This window comes from Mastigoproctus giganteus, chromosome 3 (genome assembly GCF_048544385.1).
Source record: "Mastigoproctus giganteus isolate SK-2022 chromosome 3, ASM4854438v1, whole genome shotgun sequence".
NCBI classification, from domain to species: domain Eukaryota; kingdom Metazoa; phylum Arthropoda; class Arachnida; order Uropygi; family Thelyphonidae; genus Mastigoproctus; species Mastigoproctus giganteus.
In genome coordinates this window covers 67,437,238-67,457,382 of record NC_143577.1, presented here as the reverse complement: position 1 = coordinate 67,457,382, position 20,145 = coordinate 67,437,238, and the positions used below count along the sequence as shown (strand labels likewise).

Below are 20,145 nucleotides of genomic sequence, written 5' to 3'. Positions count from 1 at the left end.
ACAACAAACAAACAAACAAGCCTCTCTGACATACTGGTATAGTAAACAGTCATCCAGTAAATCCACAAAAGTCGTGCTAGTGTGAGAGTGACCAATCCACAAGTTTCTATTAATATCCGGAAAGTTGAAATCCTCTGTTATAAGACATTAGGATTTACTGGCCAACTCTATATATCTATATAGTCGTTTGTTATATTCATCACAGTCACTAGGCCTATAAGACATTCCTACTCTCGTTTTTGTTTTCCCAGTGCTTAAGTCACACCAAACTGATTCAACATTGCACTGGGCCCCTTTTTCAACTGAGTGCACTGTTTTAGATTCTGTGTACTTCTTAACTTTTTGTTTTAAACTTTTGTTAGTATGTTTGAACATTTCATATTTTATTATCATCAAATATTATGTTTTTGTCATATTATTTAACTCACAGTATTTTGATTTTATACATAATTTTTATTGTTATCACAATTTTTCTACTATTCTTTGTGTCCAATCAGTTTTTTATATAGTATCCATTTTGTGTGTGTCTGTATGCATTTGAATTAATTTTAGAAAATTAGATTTAAAATAAATCTTATAGTCATTATATACACATGAAATTTGATATTAAGTATAATTTTCAGATTAATGCATATTATGGTATGGGATTGGAAATTGTGAGATCAGTTATTGTTCATTTGCTTTACTGGCAGATTAAGTGTATATATGATGCTGACTAACAATCAATATATATATATATATATATATATATATATATATATATATATATATATATATATATATACACACCTAAAGGTGAATGTGGTAGCAATATGCTTGCCTGTGTTTAATCTGATGCTTAAAACTAAAGCAAACATTAATACTAATATTACTATCTATCTGTTCATCCACATCGACATTCCTATGCTACACCTAAGGGGCTTTGAGTAAAGAAATGACCAGATGAAATGAATCGCTCGTATGTATCCATCTCTGTTGTCTCAATATGTTTTACCAATTTTATTACAAATTGGCAGTACTTAGTAACAAAGTACTAAATTGTAATATAATTAGTAAAACTGGGACAACAGGAATGGATATAATATTAGTCAAAAAAATGAGCCATTCATTTTTTTTTTTTTTTTTGTTATTTCTCTGGTCAAAACCCCTGATAAGTAGTGAAGGAATATCCATATGGTTGAATGGAATGGTAGTTTATCAGTATTATCATTATTTTCAGTGTTTAGCATTAGATTAAATATGTTGCTACTAAATTGCGCCTTTAGCCACATATATCATTAGTCAACACCATATAGGCTTAATCTGCTTGTAATGTAATGAAACAATTCATCTCATCTGAAATAATTTCCAATCCCATACCATAATATGCATTAGTCTAAAAATTATATATATATATATTACTAAATGAATAATATTTTTAGGTGGAACAATTACAACAACAGAACCAAGAATTAGAAGCTCAGATATTGGAAATGGAAGGCCGAAATACTCGATCTCAAATGTATTTAAAGCAAAAATCATCACAAAAAGAGAGCAGACCTATACATAAATCTCATTCTGTCTCAGGTATTAGGGAAGCAAAGAAGACTGAACTACATGAAAAACCAGGACTGTCAAATTCAGATAAGGGATTAAAACAAGGCTTGGTAATTTACAGTGTGATATTTTCCATATAGAGAGAGTGATGAATGTGTATATGTGCAACTGTTATTCTCCTCCTCACACACAACACACAGTCATTTATTTTTCATTCTGTCAGTAACAATAAAGTAACTTTACAACCATTCGCATGACATATTACAATTATATAGCAGATTTTATCTCCTTTACTGAGTAAGTTGTCAGAAAGTGAATATTTGAATTACAGATTAATTCACAGTGTGATATATTTAAAATTCTACATTTTCAATGCATCTTGTTGGCATTAGTCTGGAGAGAGAGTGAGGAATGTCTACACCTGCAGTTGTATCCCCCAATACACAGTTTGCACAGTCAAATATTTTATTTTTTCATTTTGTCGATAACAGTAAAATTACTTCATTATATTTGTAATAATTCACATGAAATATTACAAATATATAATAGATGTTTTCCCCTTTTCTGAGTAAGTGAGGAAAAAGTGAATATTTGATTGTAACGATGAAGTTTTTTCTCTAGCAAGCATAGTTTTTAAGTTATGGTTATAGAATATTGTTAGAGAATGAAGCGTAAGATTTTTCCTTTTAATTTCTTGAAGGTGTTAGTGGCTTATGGGTATATGGAGAGAGAGAGAGAGAGAGTGAGAGTGAGTGAGTGAGTGAGTGAGTGAAAGAGAGAGATCTATGAGCACAGTTAAAATTTGTGGAAATTCAGTTTCATGCATAGCCAGTTTAGAGAAAAGACATTTATTTTTGTTGTGCAATGAAACTGTTTGGTTGTGTTTAAATTTGTGTAAAAAATTAATTAAAAAGGATCGATTTCTTTGTTTTTTAATGTAGCAGCAAGTTTAAAGAATTTCAAGGAACTTTTACAGATATTTTCTGGACTGTTTAAACACGTCTTATTGTTGCTATGTATTAATTCTTTTACTGCACTCCAGTGACATTGAGAAATTTTCTATTTGTGAACAGGATTAGTGATTCATTGATAATAATCAGTGCATTACTCAGTTTCTCAATTTCATGGTTTGTGCATAAAGCATTAGGATGAGGTAACAATTCATTAAAAATGTATAGTTTAGTGAATGTTTTTAGAAATTTTAGATTTTTTTTAATGAACTTCAAGCACGAAACGTATAAAACTTATAGTACCGTGCATTAGATGAAGGTTGAGAAGATGAAAGAAGTTACTTGTTGACATTAGTCTTGAATTTCCAGAAGTTGAATGAATAAATGATCAAAAAGAAAAGTTTTCTATGCATTGGAAGTTGAACAGTATAAGGATGCTGACTGGTTGTAGCACAGGTTTGTACTGGTTTGGAAGAGAGTGGGGGAATTATAAAGCCAATTCAGAACAGTGCCCATGGAAGTATCTAGAGAAACGGCATGCAACAGAAACAGAACATCTATGACACAGAGAGTTCATTTAACTAATTGCTCTCTTTTGAATGGAGTCTAGAAGCCTGAGAGAGGGCGTTAGCATTAGCATTGGCATATGATGCAGGACAAAAAGCTTATACAGCATCAGCCAAAAAAAAATCCTGTTTCAGCCATCCTTTCACTCAAAACGTTTGTCCAGTACTATCTTGAATTTATTTAAGCTGTTAACTTCCATGATGACAGATGGAAGTTTGTTCCAGCAGTGAATCATCCACTGGCTAAAGGCAAATTTCTGCATATCTATTCTTCAACTGTCTTTACTCAGTTTAAATTTATGCCCTTCGGGTGCATAATCTGAGCAAGAAGACAAACCCCATCAGCACTGAGTTTGCTCAAACCATATACAAGGCCATATACACCTCAAGAAGTGAATGTTTTCTTGAGGTGTATATGGCCTTGTATATGGCCATATACACCTCACAGGTGCCTAGTCACCAGATGCTGCAATTTGCAGAACTGAAGCTTTTCTTGGTACGAGCAATCCTTTGTTCCCCTCAACAATCTCATTGCCCTTCTCTGTATTCATTCCAGCAAATCAACATCCTTCCTAAAATGTGGCCTCCAGACGTGTATGCAGTACTCAAGGAAGGTGTGGTCTGACCATTCCCTTATACAAAGGGATAATCACCTCCCTATCCCTGCTCTGACAAAATTCCTGTTCACTGTTCTGCCTGCTGTCTACACTGCTCAGAAAACTTCATATCTTACTGCACAATTATCCCCATGACTTTTTCATTTTCCACTACCCTGAGTGTAGTACTGCACAGTTGGTACCTTACTCTTGGGTTACTGCTACCCATATGCAGTACTTTGTGTTTGTCAATGTTGAACTTCAGATGCCACTTCATAACCCATCTGCCCAACTTTTCTAGGTCCTGTTGCAGTAGCATATTGTCATTACTGCCATTAACAACCATGCCAACCTTTTGTATCATCTGTAAACTTGAACATTAAGCTGATATACTTTCATCAATTTGATAAATACACAAAACAACAATGGGGCCCAACACCAAACTCCATTAATAACATTAGTCCACAAAAGGCAACCATTGATTACCACTCTCTGTCTTCTCCCACTCAATCACCTTTTTATCCATTGTAGCAAATAGTTTTATCCACTGTTCTGATTTGTACAGTAGTCTTTTATGTGCAACAGTATTGAAAGCTTTCCTGAAAGTTTATGATATTAAAATTATTTTTTGGATCCAGTTCTTTAGTGACCACATCATTGTATCCAATAAAATTTGTCAGACAATACTTCCCCTTAAAAACCCATGCTGTGTCTTAAATATAACTGCAGTCTTGTCTAGATGATCCTGCAATAATCAGTGCCTCGATTATTTTCCCTGGAACAGAAGTTAAACTAACAGATATGTAATTAATTGTGTCACCCTTTGATCCTCCTTTGTTAGTAAAATAATAAGAGGAGTTTACCTCAATATAGTGCGTAGAACACTTCCGTATGATACCCTCCAGAAATTAAAATGGAAAAAACGAAAATATCGACAACTTACCGGTACATTAGAGTAAATTATAAATAATTAAATAAACAATTTAACACAATTCAAATCAATTTAAAACAATTAAAAATCAAATTAACGCGATTAAAAGAATCTAACGAAAATATTCAAACGATTTTTGGATCCTTTTTTTGGATCCTCCTTTGTGAATTGAGGATACATTTGCACATCTCCAGTCAGTGTGGACCTACTGAGTCCAAGGATGCTCTCATAATTATTTCTAAGGGTTGGCTTACTTTCTTTGCTGCCTCCTTTAATATAATTGGATAGTTCCCATCCACCCTAGGTGCCTTTCTTATGTTTAACTTCAACAATTTCTCCTCCACTTTGCTCTCCGTTATTACAAAATCATTTAACTCCCTGTTAGAGTTCAATAAGCTTCTGGCCTCCACTTTTCTATAGAATTCGTTATCTATGAATGTAGATGTGAAGGTTTGTCAGCTACCTGAGTAGGATCATCAACAGTCGAACTGTCGATATCATGTGGACCAATCTGATTCATCTCCTTCCTTCTAGAGTTTATATAAGTAAAGAAGTCTTTGCTGTTTTTCTTTGCAATCTTTGCCAAAGATTTCTCATAATCGGTATTTGCTTGCTTAACCTCCTTTGTGACTTGATTACAGACTAGCTTATATCTACCATACACTTCTGGGGTGCCTCCGTAGCCAGGTGGGAAGGAGCAGCAGTGTGTAGCACATGTTTCTTGATTAGACCGGGGTTCGAGCCCGTCACCACCAAATACGGAGGACGAGGAAAGGTCAGAAAATGACCACCACATATCCCGGAGCAATATGGCCTTAGTTGCTAATGCTCCTAAAAACCAAATAACAACCATACGCTTCTGTGTCACCGGATAATTTATATGCATCCCATGCATTTTTCTTCTTTCCCACTGGTCTCATTAGGTCATCTGACATCCATTTAGGTCTAAACCTTGAACAATATTTCTTAGTTGGGAAAAAAAGCCTAGTAGCTTCCAAGATTAATTCCTTGAATGCTTCCCATTTAGAATTTTCTGTTGGTAATATCATCAGTTAGTCCCACTGTATTTAAAAACTGTCTGAGACCACTGTAGTCACCTTTACAAAAGCAAAAAACCTTACCTTTACCCCTGATGGTAGTTACATCTTTAAGTAAATTCTGTATCAGTACACTGTGATCACTGCTGCCTAGTGGTTCCTTTATCTGCAGATTCTTAATGCAATAATAGGGACCCCAGTCGAGTTGTGGGATCAGTATTCCATAGTAGCATGGATTTGAGATTTATACAATGAGTTGTCGTTAGAAGAAAAGTAATGCTGAAAGCAAAAGACTAAACCCAGTTTTTTAGATGCAGAGTAAGCAGCATTTCTGATGTGCTTATGCAAGTGAGGTTAGAAGTCAGGGTAATCCCTAAACAGATATATGATCTGTTTAGAAATCTGAGTGTCATTGAGGATAAGCATAGTAGCAGAAGAATCCTTTTTTGCAGGATATGACAGGACTGAGTTTAGAAGGACTGAAATGAACTAAGCTATTTTTGTCTCACTGGAGAATTATCTGGAGTTTAGCATTTAAGGAATTGGTAGTGGATTTTTGAGAAGTTGAAGCCTGTTTGTGCAGGACAAGGTTTCTTGAGCTGGAAGGTTGTTGTTGTTGTTTGTTATTTGGTTTTTAGGAGCATTAGCAACTAAGGCCATATTGCTCCGGGATATGCGGTGGTTATTCCTTGACCTTTCCGTATTTGGTGGTGATGGGCTCGAACCCTGGTCTAATCAAGAAGCGTGTGCTATGCACTGCTGCTCCTTCCCACCTGGCTATGGAGGCACCGAGCTGGAAGGTGGAATGCAATGTGCTGTCACCAGCAAAACTATGGATAGGTTTTCCAGCCAATGGAAAAAGGTCATTAACATTAAGAGTGGGAGAAAAACTGAAACTTGTGGAATGTCAGCATTAATGAAGAAATTAAAAGAAAAGAGCTGTGTACCACCAACTGCAGTGACTGGTCCGAGAGAAAACTGGATACCCAATTTCAAAAAAAAACAGTTGTTAATCCATAAGATGTCAGCTTATTTAGAAGGCCTTTATGTCAAACATGATCAAAAGCCTTTGAAAAGTCAAGAGAAACTGCTTGAGTTTCACCAAACTTTTCCATTGAATTTGTCCATAGATGGGTAACACAAGCCAGTGTATCACCAGTGGATCGACCCTGATGGAATCCATATTGGTAATCATTGATCAGATATAAGGTTTCTTGCTAGTTTAGGAGTTGTCGGTAAATATATTTGTCCATTACTTTAGAAATATTAGAAGGAAGTGCAGTGGGATGATAATTGGATGGGAGGGATTTGTGACTGTTTTTAGGAACTGGCCAGATATGAGCAAATTTCCAAGCGGAAGGAAAAACACCAGTGGAATAAGAAAGTGTAAAAATGTGACAGAACAGGAGTATGCTCAAGAGCACAGGTTTTGAGAACAAGAGTAAAATACCATTAAGACCTGAACATTAATAGTATTAACTGCATCATATGATGCAACAAAGCAAGCTTTTACATCATCAGCCAAAAAAAAAAAAATAATAATAATCCCATTTCACCTATCCATCCCCTCCAGTAGTTTGTCTAGTTCATCCTTGAATTTATTAAAACTATCCACTTCCACCACAATGGATGGAATCTTGGTCCAGCAATCAACCACCCTTTTGGTTGAAGGCAAACTTCTGCATATCTATTCTGCAAGAAGCAGTGCTTGAATAAACTGATAATTGGGATTCAATCAGAAAAAGTAAGGGAGGCTTGGCAGACTGTAAGTGGAAATCGATAACATTGGAGATTGGAACTGAGAACACACATCTGTGAAATGAATGAGGAAATGCTAACAGGAGAGACTGTTTTTAAAGGGACGGGATACTCTTAAATAGAAAGGATGCAAGAATATTTGCTGATGCTATTGAGGCAGAGTTAGATGGGACAGAAAATGGCTAGTTTGGGATGGGATTCACACACTAAAAGATCAACAGTAGCTGCAGGCAGAGGGGAAAATGATTCCTGCACTGCTTCTATTGAAATGAGCAGCAGCCGGGGATTTAAATAACTGCTGGGAGTTATCATGCTACAAGTAAATATATGGGCTGTGTTAGGGTTACTAAGAGTAAGAACAGGTTCATGTACACTAATGCCAGTAGTATAGTAAATAAATTTAATAAATTTGAAGTGCTAGTCAAGACATCAAAGGCAGATATTGTTGGGATATCAGAGTCACAGTGTCACACAGATATAAGCAGTGCAGAATTGGAATTTGTGGAGTACAATGTGTACAGAAAGGATAGACAGGGTAAGAAGGGAGGAGGGGTTATGCTGTTAGTTAAGAAACACACAAAATCTAAGGAAGTGCATCCAGTTGACATTGGTAGACATTGCAACATTGAATCAATTTGGTGTGTTATAGGCCCAATGACTTTGATAAGTACAATGAACAGTTGTGCAGAGAAATAGTGTGGGCCAGTAAATCAGATTGTTTTCTAATGGGGATTTTAACTTTCCAGATTTTGACTGGAACTTGTAGGTTAGTCACTCGCACATCAGCAAGGCTTTTGTGAATTTATTGGAGGATTGTTTTCTACAGCAACTTGTTCGAGGGACACTAGAGGAAGTAATACTCTTGATCTGATTATCAGCAGTGATTATTCAGGCATTAAGAATTTGCAGATAAAGCAACCACTAGGTGGCAGTGATCACAGTGTACTGATGTAGGATTTACTTAAAGATGTAACCACCATCAAGGGTAAAGGGAAGAGTTTTTTTGTTTTCATAAAAGTGACTATAGTGGTCTCAGACAGTTTTTAAATTCTATACAGTGGGATCCAATGATGATGATAAAAAAAAAACAGTGAATTCTAAATGGGAAGCCTTCAAGGAATTAATCTTGGAAGCTACTAGGCTTTATACCAACTAAGAAATACTGTTCAATAATTAGACCTAAATGGATGACAGATGAACTAATGAGGCTTGTGGCAGAGAAGAAAAATGCATGGGATGCATATATATTATCAGGTGACACAAGCTGATGGCAGATATAAGCTAATCTGTAATCAAGTCACAAAGGATGTTAAGTCTGTAATCAAGTCACAAAGGATGTTAGGCAAGCAAATGCTGATTGTGAGAAATCCTTGGCATAGGATGCAAAGAAAAACAACAAAGACTTCTTCTTTACTTATGTAAACTCTAGAAGGAAGGGGATGAATCAGATTGGTCCACTTGATATTGATGGTTCAACTGTTGATGATCCTGCTCAGTGAGCTGACAAACTGAATGACTATTTTGCATCTACAGTCACACATAGGAAATTTTCTAAGGAAGTGGAGGACAGAAGTATACTAAACTCTAACAGCGAGCTAAATGATTTTGTAATAACGGAAAGCAAAGTGGAGCAGAAATTGTTGAAGTTAAACACAAAAAAGCCACCTGGGGTGGATGGAATCTATCCAGTTATGTTGAAGGAGGCAGTGAGGGAAGTAAGCAAACCCTTAGCCAAAATTTTGAGAGCAAACTTAGATTCAAGGGAGGTCACCACGGATGAGAGATGTGGAAGTGTTTCCCCAATTCACTTGCACATCTTTACCTCCAAGAACTTAAATGCTGTTTGAAACCAATTTTTATGCGTACTTTTCGAAAATCCCCATGATAATTTCACATCACGTCACAGTTATTAAATATAGAGGGAGTTACATTTTACCAAAATATGCCAATTTTGCATAATCTAGCCAGTAATGTATGATATACTGACTTATTTTAACAGATAAGCTAATTCTCTTAATTTTAGCAATTGATTCTGGCCTTGGTTTTCTTGTTAATCTTAACATAATCAGACTTCTACCTATTGTTCTTAGGTTCAAATTCCAATTTTACAATTTGAAGAGAGCACACAGCATTTTGTTGAGGATTTTTGTAGGCAGTGCCAAAGTTTTCCAAGTGTTAACTGATCTTGACATGTTCTCAGGGTCCTATAAATCTATCCTCCATACATAAACAGTCCCTCAAGAGTAAGAGGGTGCAGCCCACAACCCTTGTGGTAGCAGTAAAATAATTTGTCTCTGCCTGCCGATTCACAAATATTTTTGCAGATTGGCTGGCACACTATGGCCGTAGATGCCGATGCGCCTAAAAAAATTCCAAATAAGCGAATTGGCAGGGGTAGAGTTGTAAATTATTTTGCACATCAAATTTAGATTGATGAAAAATTTCATGAAGAGACTAGATAAAGAATGTAATGGATTTGCATACTTGAGAAGTGTGTTTCTTAATTTAACATATGCCAAACTTAAGGAAGGAATTTTCATAGGACCCCAAATTAAGAAACTCCTGAAAGACTGTGTTTGAAACCCAGTTAAAGGAGGTTGAATTGGCAGCTTGACGATCATTTAAGGCCATAATATGTGGTTTTTCGGGTAATAGGAAACAAGAAAACTGTGAAATGTTGGTGTCTAATTTACTCGAGTGCTACAAAAACATGGGATGTCAAATATCATTTAAGATTCATTTTCTTCATTCCCATCTTGATTCCCCCCCCCGAAAATCGGGAAGATGTGACTGATGAACAAAGGGAGCGGTTTAATCATGATATTTCCACAATGGAAAAGTGGTACCAGGGTCGCTAGGATCCTGTAATGATGAGGGATTACTGCTTGTTCCTTGTGAGGGAGTGTAAGCAGGAATACAAGTCCCTTAGTAGCAAACATTTTTAAGGACAATTACAGGTATGTTGATTATATATTATTGAAATATAACTATTTCACAATGATTTATGTTATTTTTTCTTAGGTTAAATAAGTAGGTGCCTCCGTAGCCAGGTGGGCAGGAGCAGCAGTGCGTGGCATGCACTTCTTGTTAGACTGGGGTTTGAGCCCGTGACCACCAAATACGGAGAATACGGAAAGGTCAGGGAATGACCACCGCATATCCCCAGAGCAATATGGCCTTAGTTGCTAATGCTCCTAAAAACCAAATAACAAACAAACAAACAGTTAAATAAGTTATAGAGAACATAAATTTTTTTTTTTACACTTTTATTACAAACTTGAATTATATGTATATATATATCCCTTTATTTTGACACTAAATGTTGGTACATCTTTTGATGTAGATGTGATAGAAATTTTTTATGGTGATTTTCAGAATCAACGCATTTATTTCCTCCAGAAACACATATTTTAATTGCAGAGGTATGACAAAAAATATTTTTTGTTGGCTAGTATAATTAGACCTATTAGTTTAACTTATATATCAAGAAAAATAATGTAGTCACTGCTTAAAGAAGCTTTGCAGGGTCATCTAGACAATACTGCAGTAATAGTTCAGACACAGCATGGGCTTATTAAGGGGAGGTCTTGTCTGACCCTTTTCATTGGATATTATGATGTGGTCACAAAGGAACTGGATGCAAAAAATAATTTTGATATCACATACTTGGTTTTCAGAAAGCTCTTGATACTGTTGCACATGGAAGACTGCTGTACAAATTGGAGCAGTATGGATAAAGGGCAGGTTGCTACAATGGATAAAGGGATGGTTGAGTGGGAGATGGCAGAGAGTGGTTATAAATGTACTCTGCTGTACATGGACTAATGTTATTAGTGGAGTCCCCAGGGTCCGGTGCTGGCCCATTGTTGTTTTGTGTATTTATCAATGATATTGATGAAGGTATATCAGCTTAATGACCTTGTTTGCAGATGATAAAAAAGGTTGGCATGGTTGTTAAAGACAGTAATGACAGTATGCTACTGCAACAGGGTCTATAAAAGTTGCTCAGATGGGCTATGAAGTGGCAACTGAAGTTTAACATTGACAAATGCAAAGTACTGCATATGGGTAGCAGTAACCCAAAAGAAATGTACCAACTGTGTGGTACTACACTCAAGGAAGTGGAGAATGAAAAAAGACATGGGGGTAATTGTGCAGTCAGATATGAAGTTCTCTGAGCAGTGCAGATGGGTTGCCAGAGCAGTTCATGGAGTGTTGTCAATGATATACAGTAATACCCCGACTTACGCTACCCCGACTTACGGGAACTCGGAGTTACGCGGTTCTTGATTTTTTTCGTTTGGCAACGCTGCCGCCCACTATCTTCAAGGTCGTTTTTCATATGTTATCGATATACGGTGCGACGGCGGAGAATGAGAGCGAAAGATGAACAAAATTCAACTTTGCTGCTTTTATGTTTTTTATATCAGTGAAGGGGAAACACATTTCACCATAATAACGTAAAAACCAACACAATTCCAGCTATCGGTATAATCGCAAATGCAATTAGATCGAGTTTACTACCAGTTTATAACAGATTTCACTAGCAGAAACGCAACTGGATTTTTATTGTTTTATGGTAGTAACCCCTAGAAATGTGAGGTGTTAATAGTGTATCTCTGCCTTTATGGTGTTGTTTATTCAGTTGCTACATGCGCGCAGCTTTGTTTATGCGTATCAAGCATGCCTCCTCGTTTTGTAATTGTGCTTTATTCCCTAAAAATGAGTAAAATACTTAATTAAAAGGTGTGAAAAGGAAGCGTCCTGGTGAAGACACTGCAGATTCAGAGAGAAAAAGAAAAGCAATTATCGATAAACAGAGGCGGACTGGGTCAAAAATTCTTACCCGGGAAAATTTATAGTGGCGTCATACTATGGTTTATGGCCAAAATCACACTGGCCCACCGGGGATTCCCCGGTAAGGCTTATGGCCAGTCCACTTCTGTCGATAGAGAAAAAATATGAAATTGTGAAACGCTTTGAGCGAAATGAAAGACCATGTGATATTGCACGTGCTACAGGCCTAAATGAAGCAAAGGCGAAAAGCACATGACAATTGCAAACTTGACAGGTTGAAAATTGAAAAGGGCTCAATTGTAAAGGGCTTAAAAATTTTAGAAAACATAGACTCCAACGAAGGACGCGTTATAGCTACAAAGCAAGGAATAAAAAAATTATTAGCTTGCTACGAAGAAATTCTGCGTGAAAAAAAGAACGCGCTGTGTCGTCAGACGAATTTGTTAGATTTTATGAAGCCATCGACATCGAAATAACTTTTTTACGTAAGTCATTTGTTTTTTTTAATACATATTTTGTATTAATATGTATAAAGAACTGCAATTTTATTAATATTTTTCTTCTAAACTAGTGTTTTTGTTAGTCCTTGGTCCCAATTAAGCAAAATTTATATGTATTTATATGCAAAGTTGTACCCCGACTTACGCGAATTCGACTTACGCGATTTTCGTCGGACCCACCTATCGCGTAACTTCGGGGTATTACTGTATATGAATTTTTCCAGCAGGGATAAGGAAGTGATTATTCCTTTGTATAAGGCAATGGTCAGGCCACACCTTGAGTACTGCATACATGTTTGGAGGCCTCATTATAGGAAGGATGTAGAGTTGCTAGAACGAGTACAGAGAAGGGCAACAAGATTTCTCTTACAAAGAAAGCCTTAAATTCTGCAAATTGCAGTGTTTGGAGACTAGGCACCTGCAAGGTGATCTGATTGAGGTGTATAAAGCCTTGAATGGTGTTTGAGCATGCTCAATGCTGATGGGATTCTTCCTCTTGCTCAGAATAATCGTCTGAGAGGGAATAAATTAAAATTGATTAAAGACAGTTGTAGGATAAATGTGCAGAAGTTTGCCTTTAGCCAGCTTGTGGTTGATTGCTGGAACAAACTTCCATCTGTCATTGTAGAAGTTGATAGCTTAAATAGATTCAAGGCAGAACTAGACAAATATTTGGAGCGAGTGGATGGGTGAAATGAGAAGGGATGCTTTTTTTTGGCTGATGCTGTATAAGCTTGCTTTCTTGCATAAATTCCTCTACTAATGCTAATACTAATGTTAAGAAACAAGCTGCAATTCCCAGTCAAATTTGTGTCAGCCATTAGCTGACCTGAAAAATCGAGTTTGTTTGGCTTCAGGGAAGAAGCAATGTATTGTTTCTTATGTACAAAAGAAATCTTAATTTCCTTCTTGCATTTTGATAATGACATTGACCATGAAAAGGTGTTCAGCTGAAACTGTTACTGTATAAGCTTGCTTCCTTGCATCATATGCCTCAACTAATGCTGAAGTGTTTGGGAGGTTTAGATATTTTCTCAGATAAGTTAATTCTATTAATGTGTGACTATTTATGATTTATTTAGTAGTAAGAAAAGGTTATATGAAAGAAAAGTAAGAAAAGGACATGTGTGAAGTAATGGAATTTTTGGATATGGCAAGAATATACCCAGCTCCTTGACATAGTGTGGCCTCGACAATACCCTCTACATACATGCTACTTGAACTCTCTCAAATCACTGTCTGGCAGAGTAGAGGGAGCAAGTTATAGTCTAGCTGATTTGGATGCCTCCCTCCTATAGTTATCAATAGGTTCAGTCCTGTGGACCATCTAGTGGTCTTCCTGTGAACACCCTATTTGAGCTATATCTCGAATTGTAAGATCTCTGGATCTCGCCATGATGCCCTCATAACCTTTAAAGACTGGAGATAAACTTTGCTCTGGAGATAAACATTGGTTTCTTCACTTCTAGCCTCCAATAAGCAGAGTAATGGTATTGCACCAGTTGATGAGAGTCATCCACCACCAGATTATATTTTATAAATGACATTGACACAGGTTTTAACCATTTGTATTTTCCACCTAAAAAAATTAAGTAATCCAGAGATTTTTGCCACTCAAAATGCATACACAGGACATTATCCATTATTGAAAAGGTTTATTCTGAAATATGCCTGATGTTGGAATATCAGGAAAGCAGTTGTGTGCAAAATTTTGCTTTTCCCGTATTAAAAGGAAATAATTTAATGTTTTAATTTTTTCTGTACTGTACTGTATGTACTGTATATTTTTTATACTTTTCCATATATTTACTCTCTGTTGCATTTTCCCTTGTTCTCTTTGGGGAGGGCTGCATTTTAATAATTATAGTATGACTACCCAAAATTTGGAACATTCTAAGATCACTAAAAAGGCCACAAAAAGCTTTGATAATTCCATAATAAATATTTAATTGCTGCAGACTAGAACTATACATAATATCTTTATTAAAATAAAAAGGCTATGTACAAATAAAAAATTATAGGGATAAAGTTACATAAAAACCATAGCAATAAAATGACATAAAATAAATGCAGTTCCAAAAACAGCAAGGAACAGATCCGTGTGTTTGCCAGATTTGGGAGGTTAGATTGCATTCAGTTGCGTTAACACTGCCACCTTCTTTGTTAGACTGAACCTTCCAAGATTATTTATTATTATTACAACCCATTTATTATTACTATTAAAAAAAAAAGAAAAAAAAAAGAACTGATGAAATGACATTATATGTACTACAGCAGAGTGGAAAGTAATTTTATGCTTGCTGCGGTACTGTTCTTGATAAACTGTCATTTCCTTTTCTCAATTATGAGATGAATCTCTGGGTATTTCTTTTACTGTGCAGATAGCTGTATTCAGAAAATGGCTTTCCCTGATTTTTCATTAAATGAGGAGTTTCTGAAATTACCCCCAATGGATTAGCAGGAGAAGAAGGCATCTTTTAAATTTTGAAAAGTTTTTGTATAGAAAGCCAGGACAGCTCATGGGGTTTTGTGAGTGATATACAGGAATTTTGCCAGCAGAGATAAGGAGGCGATTATCCCATTGTATAAAGTAATGGTTTGGTCGCATCTTGAGTACTGCATGCACATCTGGAAGCCTCGTTTTAGGAAAGATGTGGAGCTGTGGAACAAGTGCAGAGAAGAGCATTGAAATTAGTGAGGAGAACAACTTACCAGCAAAGGCTTCTGTTCAGTAAATTGCAGTGTCTGGAGACCAGGCACCTGTGGGGAGATCTGATTGAAGTATTTAAGGCTTTGAATGGTTTGAGCAAGCTCAATGCTGATATAATTCTTCCTCTTGCTTGGATGCACACGAGGGGACATAAATTCAAGTTGACGAAGGCCGATTTCAGAATAAATGTGTGGAAGTTTGCCTTTAGCCAGTGAGTGGTTGATTGCTTGGACGAATTTCCATCTGTTATTGTGGAAGTTGATAGCTTAAATAAATTCATGGAAGAACTAAACAAACTCTTGGAGGAATGGATATGTGAAATGAGAAGGTTTTTTTTTTTTTTTTTTGACTGACTGTATGAGCTTGCTTTTTTGCATCAAATGCTAATTGTCTTTTGCACATCAGTAAACTAATTAAAATACTTCATGTGGAAATTTAAATGGGTTTGACTTATTTATGTGTCCAAGTTATTGTTTTCATTTGCTGAAATTTTTTCATTTTTTAATTTAATTTTTAAATGTTATGATTTTAATTCTGCTCTAGGAGCCTCTTCATCAAGAGAATAAAGACTTGAGGTCATTGTTAACTAACAAGAATGAAGAGCAACAACAGCTAGAAAAATTGGTTAAGCAGTTACAATATGAAAATGAAAAACTTTCTAAAAAAATAAATGATCTGACAACAAATGGTAATCATATGCAAATTTTGTATTATTTTAAAAACTAGGATAAACAAAATAGTTTTTTTATAAAATTCTTACTAACTTATGTATTTTAATTGGTTTTTTTAAGCTCAACTTTTAATTAGAAGTAAATCATTTACAGAAGCCATTTAAAGTCATATTAATTTAGAAGGACTGCTAGATTTTTTTTTTTTTTTTTAATGGTCATATAGTGCAAGGAAGCCACAGGTTTTTGCTGCACTGGCTGACAAAAAAAAAAAAAAAAAGAAAAAAGAAAAAAAAAAGAGCAGATAAGAATATAAAAATTATTTGCTTCCCTCCTCACCTAGGTGTCCAGTTGATCTTTGAATTTATTCAAACTGTCAGCCTCAATTACCTCAAAAGCAACCTGTTCCAGTGATTAATGACTCACTGGCTAAAAGAAACAAACTTTCTACAATATAGTCTAAACATCTTCCCCTTTCTTTCTTTCCCTTTCCTCCTCCACTGTTTTTAATTCAACCCCACCAACTGTGTAATTTATTTTGAGGTTGCTATTCCCCAAGTGTAAGACTTTGCATTTTGCTGCATTGAAACATAGCTACCACTTTTGTAATCATTCTTGCAGCCTGTTTGAGTCATCCTGAAGGAGCACTGCTTGGTGCTGATCATTAACTACTCTACCAATCTTTACGTGGTCAGCAAATTTTGACATCAAGCCCACTGTCCCATCGTCAATGTCGTTTATAAAAATCAGAAACAACAGTGGTCCAAAAACCGATTCTTGGGGACCCCACTTCTGACTTTGTAACAATCTGAAGAATATCCGTTAATCACAGCCCTCTTCCTTCTGCCTTGCAGGCACCCAGCAGTCCATCATAGAATTCCAAAAATCCCAACATGTTCCAGCTTATACTGTAACCTCTCATGAGGGAATGAGTCAAATGGCTTTTCTAAAAATCGAAATAAACTATGTCAAAATTGTTCCCTACATCCAGCTCATGGGTAACTGTGTCGAAATATCTTAATAAATTAAACATGATTTTTCCTTAACAAAACCATATTGTGTGTTATTGTTTCTAAGATGTTTCCTACCACTGAAGTCAGACTAGCTGGTCTGTAATTACCAACTCCACTCTTAGAACCGCCTTTATGTATTGCTGATACGTTGGTAGTACTTCTCCATTCCAAAGGAATCTCTTCCAAGTGTAAAGATGCCCTCATAATTAACTTCAGTGATTTCACTGAAAGTAATTCCTTTGGGAACTTTTATCAAATATAATAGTGAATGCTGTTAGATTGTGTAGTGGAAAAGATACCTATTTTGAAATGTTAAATGTATTGCAAGTTATGGCTATTTCATGGTGAGCCTCAGATCAAGAGATCTGAGGATGTATTGAAATAATGATAATTGTCGAAATGTATATACTCCTTTTATCTTTAACAACTTATGCTGATTATTATTATCATCATTTTATATATTAATAATGTTGTAAAAATTTGAAATTGTTATCTAAAGTGAACAGAATGCACATTATCTTGGTTGATCTTGTTTCTGTCTGGGATAAAATGCAGCATGGCAGGGTGCACATGGTCTCTTAAAAGCTGCTGGTAGACCTCACTAGAGAAATGTTGGTCTGTAAGCACCAGGAGTCCTAGTTCTTGCCAGCAAAAAAATGGCCCCATATTAAGCAACCATCTGGATAGTGGGCATGATGGCATCTGTCAGTGTTGCAACTGGTATTTGGGCTCTTCTGAACAGCATAGTCATTTCCAATCCACCAGTGTCCAACCAGTGTATTGTTGATACCACAGCAATTGCTGTTGATGATCAGTGGTGAGGAGAGAGAGAGCCTCTCTATTGGTCATTTGCTATGGACCCCTATACGTCTGATTATGCGGTGCACTGTTCTTGCGATGTCAGCTGTTGCACAGTGACCTGCTTTTGAGCTGTGCAGTGTGCTGCACCCTTCACTAACCACAAATATTTAGCTTGCATAATTCTTCACTAACCACAAATATCCAGCTTGCATAATCCTTTACGGTTTTGTCAGCAGGAAGTGGTTTGACTTGTTTGAAACCATTCTTTCTATACCTTAACTACAGTGGGCTGTGAGCAACCAAAAAAAAAAGAGTTGGTTGCTCACACATGTAAGTGCTGAATCCAGTAGGATGGGCAGTTTGACCATCCTACCGGATTCAGCACTTACATGGACCTGACAACGATCACTGGCATAGACATACTGTAGCTCCTCTGCTGACAAGCCATTTGGCGATCTGAACTGGGTACCCAAACTCAGTTCCCTTTAAAACCCCATCCCCAGGCAGGGGGGGGGAGTGGTGTCAGTCTCCCCCTCCATGCCTCCCCCCATATTTTTTGCCTGACAGGGCTCATCCCCACTGACCTCTTTGGGGATGCCTATTCTATTGTTCCCATCCTTCTAAACTGACCGAATACACCACCTAAGAATGCCACCAAATTCTAATCAATGTCTGAATCCAACTGCTTTCTTGTAAACCTCTTTCAGCCTTTCCGAATTCTAGTGTTCACCCCTTTTATATATATATATATATATAAAAAAAAGGGATGAACACTAGAAAAGGAAATTAGGTGGCGGGGCCTGCCAGAGTACTTAAATAATCAATCTACTGGGTGCCTGACCTGCCTCCTCGTGGCAAAATGTGGGCAACGTTGGGTCCCAATAGGGGCCCAATGGTCAGAGAAACAACAGAACAACTATGCAACAAACCACTCCCCACACACTTTAAATCTCTGGACTCCATAGAGTTCTGTGTTACATGTACAGAGAATACAATGTGGAGATGGGGGAAACACCTGGTGCCGTCAGACAGCTAACACGCTTTACTGTGGTTAAGGTGCACGGAGTTGGGGGGGGAACCACCAGAGCCACATTACAATTAACACTATACTCCAAATGTTGTGCGAGCAAGAGAGAGAGAGAGAGAGAGAGAGAGAGAGAGAGAGAGAGAGAGAGAGAGAGAGAGAGAGTAAATGAGTGTTATGGTAAATTGGAATGAGTGAATGTAATAGTCTGAATGAATACAAACTTAATAACAACTCACATTAGTTTATATATACTAACAAAATGATTCTAATATTAACAGCACAAACACACCTACTGCATTCTCCCCTGGCTTGCACCTCAACTGAAGAATAATAGAGTTGTGGTGCTCAAAGGGTGCAGTTCAGAAAGAAAGAGTTGAACAAATGAAATGAAAGCCAGATGAATGAATAAGAGTGTGAATGTGTGAGAGAAAGAATAATCATAAAATATTATAGTTAAGTTTGCACTAACCCTAGTTTTTAATTTCTAATAACTTTACTTTCTTAACCTTAATCATTATGTATTAGTACGTTGGTGGGCACCCTTTATTAAATGGCAGGCCAAATAAAATATCCGTGAGGTATCCTCAGGCCAAATTTTTGTTAGCTTGCCACAAACCATCTGGCTTTCATTTCATTGATCAAATAAAATGAAAGCCAGATGAATGAATGAATGAATGAGAGTGTGAATGTGTGAGATAAAGAATAACCATAAAATGTTATAGTTAAGTGTGCACTAACGCTAGTTTTTAATTTCCAATAACTTTACTTTCTTAACCTTAATCATTATGTATTAGTACAGGGCTGGGCAACCTTTATTAAATGGCGGGCCAAATAAAATGTCCGTGAGGTACACACGGGCCAAATTTTTTTTAACTTTCCACAACTGTTTGGATTATTAAAGTGGTGTATAATGAAAAAATTGTCATAAACAGTTTTGTTATTTATTGTAATATTTATACATACTTTGTATAATTAATTTTTTTTAATTAGAAAAGCTGAGTACAAATTCAAGATAAAATTACAAAAATATAATTATAGTAACAAAATACAATATAATTCCAGTAACAAAAATTGCAATATTTAATTTTTATAAATAATATTTAATGAGAGATTTGATGCTGTTTATTTTTATCAGTGAATCGACATTTTTCATAGCAGTGCACACACTGTTTTCTAAATTTATGTCAGAAATTCCATTAATTCAAAAATACCCCTGTATTAGTATATTAATTTACACTACACACCATGGCATTCT

The 20,145-nt window shown here is 36.2% G+C and overlaps 1 protein-coding gene across 1 annotated transcript in view; it reads left to right on the top strand.

The window, feature by feature from the left end:
* LOC150088059 (centrosomal protein of 135 kDa-like) overlaps positions 1-20,145 on the top strand; it is a 507,662-nt gene that overhangs the window by 112,584 nt on the left and 374,933 nt on the right. The window contains exons 6-7 of the mRNA XM_090369998.1: positions 1,422-1,646; positions 15,925-16,069. Of these exons, the coding sequence (XP_090226124.1) occupies positions 1,422-1,646; positions 15,925-16,069 (370 nt within the window). The remainder of the gene's footprint in view (positions 1-1,421; positions 1,647-15,924; positions 16,070-20,145) is intronic.